Source organism: Mastigoproctus giganteus, chromosome 8, assembly GCF_048544385.1.
Source record: "Mastigoproctus giganteus isolate SK-2022 chromosome 8, ASM4854438v1, whole genome shotgun sequence".
NCBI classification, from domain to species: Eukaryota; Metazoa; Arthropoda; class Arachnida; order Uropygi; family Thelyphonidae; genus Mastigoproctus; species Mastigoproctus giganteus.
The window spans coordinates 209,879,907-209,886,748 of record NC_143582.1 but is presented as its reverse complement, the minus strand read 5'-3'; the positions used below and the strand labels follow the sequence as shown (position 1 = coordinate 209,886,748).

Below are 6,842 nucleotides of genomic sequence, written 5' to 3'. Positions count from 1 at the left end.
AGAGGGTAAACCATGTTACCCTTGATATTATTGTAAAATAAGATTGCGGAGGTTGGCAACAAAATTTTATTGAAGAACTTGATTTTAAATATGCTAAATACAGCAAAATGTGCAGAAATTGTACATAGATACCTTTGCACTATTTTTCCATATATTCACTAAAAAAAAAAAGACATTTGTCCAAACATTTAATCAATTGTTCATGCATCTTGAGGAAACCAAACTTTCTGCACATGACAAGTCCCAAACTGCTTGTTGATCATTAACATGTCTTTAAAATTACTCCTTTTTTTTTTTTTTTTTTTTTTTTTGGGAAATATAAGTTTAAATCATGCAGAACAAAGTCGGGAATATACACTGGATGTTTCAGGATAATTCTACCCAAATTTCCCAACATCTCCAGCATCTGACATGTCATATACTGTTATTGTGAAAAAAAAATAAAATAAAAAATAATATAATAATGAATTCCCAGAGTAAGCTATTAAGGCATCCTCCATCTAATTGCTTCCTATAATCATAATGCTTTTGATATGGTCCTTCATGGAAGGCCTTTATATACTACTGTTACTACTATCTATAAGTTACTGGTAAGATCCTACACTAGATTGCATGCTGTCTAAAAGATGAGAGACAGAGTTGTCTTAAATGATCAGTCTTCAGGAGGACCAGTGCAACAGGTGGGGTCCTTCAGGAACCAGCATTGAGTCCTCCTATTTCTAATTTTCATAAATGATACGAGGGTATCCAAGGCAGCTGTTAAAGTTTTTGTTGATTCAAAGGTGGGAAAGGTGGTTAAAAATCCAATCCAGGCAATGTAGCTTTAAAAAGCCTTAGATCGGTTGCGTATATGGTTTAAAAAATGGCAATTAAAGTTTAATGCTTCTGAATAGAAGGTTATTGATTTGGGGAACAGAAATCTTGGAGTCACGTATAAGCCGGGGGAGAGGAGCTAAAAGTGGTTCAAGATGAAAAAGACTTAAAAGTTATGATACAGTCTGACATGAAATTTTCCTTGCAAAGCAACTGCAGCTTTGCATTGCAACTGAGGAACCAGTTGAGCTCTTTGAAGTATTCAGATGTGGCCTTGACTAAATGCCTGTGATGCAAACCAGATTAGGTAGGGCTGATCTAGGTAGGCATGCTTGAATGGTAGATTCAGAACATGACAATAGTCTCCCTTCATTCTTTGCTGTCGTGAGCTCAAAAGCAGGCGATCTGGCCTACACTGTTGCTGGTTGTTGCAGGTTTTTTTTTGCCATGCCAGAGTATATGCCATGATTAGAGTATATTATGTTGGCCAGCAGATGCCATCTATTAGTCCAAGTGCTAGGCACCTTCCTGGATTGGTCTAGCCCCAGATGAAAATTGACCTTAGGAAACATGGCTTCACACCCATGATAACTTCCATTTATCTAAAGGGTACCATTGACATTATGAAGCCCAACTAGTGCTATCAGTTGATTAGCACAGATAGAAGGGAAGGTGTTGAAAGCCCATTTATTGTGCAACCACTCAACTGGGAAAACGGACTGAAAGCAGCTCTCTGCCTTGGTAAGAGCTATTGCCGCAACTGCAATAATAGTAATGGTGGAAGCAATGCCATCTGTTGGATGAGTGACTAGGGCAGGAATGCTTTTGTTTCCTTGCAGTCCAGCAATGTCTCAGCAGCAGACCAAGCCCATCTTGTGTGGAGTTAATGAAGGTTTAAAGATAGGATTTCATCCTGACTTTTCAGATTTATATTCTGCTTGAGACCAGAAAATTGGCTATAGGAAGCATGACTTTATACCCATTATCACTTCTAGTTATCTGAATGGTGCCATTGATAGTGTAATGTGTGACTCTAGTGCTGTCGCTGGATTATCATGGAGAGAAGGTAATGAAAGGAAGGTGTCATTAAAATCCAAATTGTTGTGCATTCTCAAAATCTGTTATACTTATTACTATCAGATCACTGTGATAGCGAAAATTTTTAACAGATTTTCAAAAAAAAAAAAAAAAAAGTGACACGTTGATTATGGACCTTATGCTAGTATAACATATTTAAAAAATTATCTTAAGTTATGTACAACCTGTACAGTTAAGATTAGAGTATATTTAGGAATCATAATGTGTCAATGTGCAAAGATCATAGGAATGAATGTTTGATTTGCTAAATATGAAAATTGAATTCTTGCAAAAAGTTCAGAAATTGTGAACTTTTAGATTGTTCCTTGGGTAGACAGCTGGGACTTTCAAATTAAATTTATCTTTAATCCATTTACTTAGTTTTCATGAAAATGATAATAATTTAGAACCAATTTCGTATCATGTAGAGATTATTACAAGAAAAGAAATATGAACTGGAACAGCTTTGTGAAAAAGAACGGAAGTTGATGCAGAGTAAGTATCATTTATGTTTTTCATCCTAGAGTTTCTTTAAAATAAATAAAAGTAGTATTGTTATAGAATAAAGATTTTATATTACAGTAAACTCTAAAATCTGACACTCTTGGGGATTGAGGGGTACCAGATTTTAAAATTTTCTGAATTTTAGAAAGGTATACTTAATATTCACATTATGCGAATATTAAGCACCAACAACTAAACTTATTTACATCTGTAAACATTTATAATGATTAAAAGAGTGTTAGTGGTTAAAATGTAAGTAACCTATCAATTTGTTAATTGTGATAGACAGTTGTAGCAGAACACTGACTGTAATATTAATTAATTTTAAATGCACAGTATCACAAGTAATATCAGTAATTGTGCTTCAGAGCAAAAATACTTTTACATTGGAAGATTGAAAAAATAACTATTCTTAAAGCATATGCAGTCTTCATCAATTTAAATGCCATTTTGATTTTATTATTGCACTGTGGAGAAATTCATTCAGTTGCTCACGCATAACAACAAAGATCACCAAGTCTGCTGTTTGCTGCTGCCATTATAACTATAGCAGATAGAAAAATAACAAGCATTTCAAAGTCACTTACCAGGCCTTCTCTTCCACAGCATCAGTAGAGAATGGGAAGCCAAGTAAGTGACTTTAAGTCACTGTTGTTTCTCTCCCTTTATTTATGCACTTGATTGGCTATATGACTAGTTATTAATGCCGACAAAAAACCTTAGCTGTATGGGATTAAATCTGTTGTTTGTGAGCATCAATAAGTTGCTGTTTGCAGAAGAGATTATTCATAGATTTTATCAAGCATTTTTCTAGCTGTACCCACACTGGGCATTTTCTCTCTCTCTTTGCTCTTGACCGTTCTAAAGTGAACAGCACATCACATTAGAACCAGCCCACACAAACACTGTATGACTAGCTGCCACATAGCTGTAATTTGCAAGAACAGTTTTTGCTAAGTTACAAAGTTTGCTGAATCAGAAGTAGCATCAAAAGAGAGAAATTCAAAGTTATGATATAGCTAAAGGTATACCAGCCTCAGAGAAGTTGTGTGCTGGGTTATTTTTCCCCTTTGTATGTTTTTTGTGCTGTTTTGCTCTTTCATTCACAAACTCTTCTATTGTTCACTCCAGAGTAATTATAGTTTTTCCCAAAGTACCTTTTTGCCACTCTTTATTAAAAATTTGTTTGTTTGTTTGTTTGTTATTGGTTTTTAGGAGCATTAGCAACTAAGGCCATATTGCTCCGGGATATGCGGTGGTCATTCCCTGACCTTTCCGCATCCTCTGTATTTGGTGGTGACGGGCTCGAACCCCGGTCTAATCAAGAAGCGTGTGCTACGCACTGCTGCTCCTTCCCACCTGGCTACGGAGGCGCCTTAAAAATTTGTAGTCTCTACTGAATACAGTTAAAATGTGCAACAAAGTTGAAATATCTTGTATGGAAAAACTCCTTGGTTTTTTCCTCGAGAGTTTACTATACAGTATATGATTTCATGTGACTTCTACTTGGTTAACTGAATAAATTGGCAACAACAATGCATAAAGATCATATGTTAAATGTTTGTTTTTATATTATTAGCAAATAATTTAATTTTGAATTATAATGTAGTTGCAAAAAGAATATGTACTCTAGTAACTAAATGCATCTGTCATTGCAAGAACAGCATAAAAATTACATTTCTGATATGTAGCTAGAAATCAGTAGCAAGTTTCCTGTGTATTTCTGCCAAATACTCCAAATGAAAAATGCTAATTTAAAAGATAATTTAAGTTTCTTTGCTGTAGTTTAAACACCCCTTATGGGATATGCTGTAGATATATTTCAATTGCAGTCAACTTATGATATCAGCGATATTATTGTAAGGTTACAATAGATGAATATTAAGGGAATTAGAATAACTGTCATACTTAAATATTATACAAAAGCATTTTTGAATTTGGATATTCTATTCTAGTATGGAAAAAATTGTGTAATTTTTTGTACATTTTTAGGCTTTAAGGAAAGAGGAGCAAGGATTCCTTCAAGCCCCTGCATGGTAGCCAGACTACATTCAGTAGTGCCTCCTAGCCCTTGTAGCTTACGTAGCTGCACCGGTTCCGATACATCAGCACTTCCAGAAGGTGCTTTTGAGGATACTATTAGCTGCCTGAGTTTTCAGCCTGGATGCCTTAATGCAGCAACATGGGACAAAGGTAGCCTCATGACCTGTTCCATCCATTCGGACCCTGGTATTAAAGGTACAACACCTCATTCTTCACCTTTAGTCACACATAAGCAGTTTGCCACACTTCCTAAGGCTGCTGCAGCCGTTCGAAGACCCTGGCCCACAATGCCAGGTGGCACATTAGGTACACCAAAGGGATCTTGGGATTGTTTAGAGTCTCAGTCAAGTACAGGTCTTTCAGAGAGCACAGATTTCTCTGAGTCTTCTAGTCAGGGTTCACGGATTCAATCTCCAGTAATGGCGAGAAAGACAGAAAATGCTGAAGGCTTAGATGTAACACAAGACAATAAAGACAGAGATGAAGTCACGCGATTGTAGTTTTATTTGAAAGTTCCTGGATGCATTTGTCTTGAATAATAATAATTCTGTTAACTAATTTAGTAATTAGTTAATAGAACTATATGACTTTTGTAGAAACAATTAGCAATATTTTTCTCTATGGTTTTCCAAAGGAACAGTTGTCTTCTAACTTGACTTTTGAAACTAATTTTGATATTGCTGGTTTGTAAAATTACTGAAGCAGCCTTTCAGATTTTAACTGACTCTCTTGAATTTAAAATTTGGGTGGCAGATTGAAATGTTTCGTCCAAATTTTAATCGGTAGCCTTCTTTTTATTCGTTCCTTCTGAAGTTTAGCATTTTGACATAAAATTTGAATTGTTGGTGCCATTTAGGCTACACTTACTAAGCGAATTGTTTTGTAGATTAACCGGTGTGCAATTAACATCTCTTTACAATTATTGACTAACTTTTGTAGCATAACTTATTTACTTCTGAAAGGTATGAAATATTTATTAATGTTTAGATTACTATTTCTGTATGCTGACCTGAAATATTTACTGTTTCATAAAGTTTATTTATTTCTGATTATTTTTGAGGAATATCCTTTTCAGAGAATAGCACAGCCTCATGTATAAGTGGAATTTAAATCTTTTGTAGTCATGAAAATTGGAGGTCACAAAGCAGGGAAAATTTCTGATTTTGTAAATTTGTGTGATTTTAATTGTAGATATTATAAATTGAACCCTCACATTTTTTTACAATCAAAATGTAATAATTTATCTGCACAAAAGCCCTATTTTTGGAGGGATAAAATATAATTACAGGAATCATTGCAAGTGAAATTCTAATTTAGGAAGACCCTCAAATTATATTTGTCATAAATTGAAAATTAACGTTAGCATCTGAGCAGTAGGATGGCATAGTGGAAGAAATGAATAATTTAGAAATTCTTTTAGGATGATTTTTTTTCCCAAAGAATTATCATCCTTGGGAAGGATGGGGAGGGGAGACAGGAATCATGCCTTTGAAAAGTCTGTATTTCTTAGAAAAAGTATTAAATCACAGTAATTTTCTTCTTCCATCAATGTGTATATGAAAATAAAATTATGCATCAGTAAATATATACAGTGAAACTTGTTCAGACAGAATTACTTTAAAAATATATATATTTTACATATGTTTGCCAGTGACTCACACTTGCTCTCTATTAAAAATACTTTTTTTAATAAAACTAAATAAGTAAAAACTGCTTAAAAAGGTAAACTGCAGCCATTATCAATCCACTGCAGGATGGAAGCCTCCTCAACGATTCATGTTGAGGGAAATGGACCATAATCTGCCACACTGGTCCAATACAAATTGGCAGATTGGCTGTATTTAGCAGTCAGGGGCTTGAATCCTGGTCTACTCAAAGAGCGTGTGCTACTGCACTCCTACTCCTGACCACTCAGCTATGGAGGCCGCTGGGGGCGGAAAAATCTACTTACCATCAGTTTATATCTGTGTTTCAGTTTGATATTATTAACTCAGAATTTGGTGCAATGAGGTGGCTTCTCATTGTTGTACAAAAATAAGAAGGCACCTCATTCTTGTGCATTAGTTACCATGTTTATTTTCTTTTTCTTTTAAGCTGTTTTTAAGAGTTTTTATTTATTTGGTTTTGTTTTTAAAAATTTATTTTCAATGCAGAGCAAGGTTGAGTCATTGACAAATATGCTAAATTGCATTATGAGTTATAAAGACTATATAGACCTTAACCCCTTAGCCCTTTAAATACCTTAATCTCCTTGGCTACTTTATTTCAGTTTGATAATGACATCCACCTTAAGGATAACTTACATCCAAAATAATTGTCCGAAATTGAGTATTTTAATTATATCTGAAAAAACTTAATTGTTGAAAATTAATTTTTCTTGACAAATACATGTGATACATCATACC

General features: G+C 34.5%; 1 protein-coding gene across 1 annotated transcript; it reads left to right on the top strand.

Moving 5' to 3' along the window:
• The first annotated feature begins 533 nt into the window (after positions 1-533).
• On the top strand, positions 534-4,937 carry LOC150082238 (uncharacterized). The gene is made up of 3 exons (XM_090380458.1): positions 534-590; positions 2,319-2,385; positions 4,387-4,937. Exons 1-3 carry the CDS (start codon positions 534-536, stop codon positions 4,935-4,937), a joined length of 675 nt encoding a protein of 224 aa, XP_090236584.1.
• Positions 4,938-6,842: the final 1,905 nt, after the last annotated feature.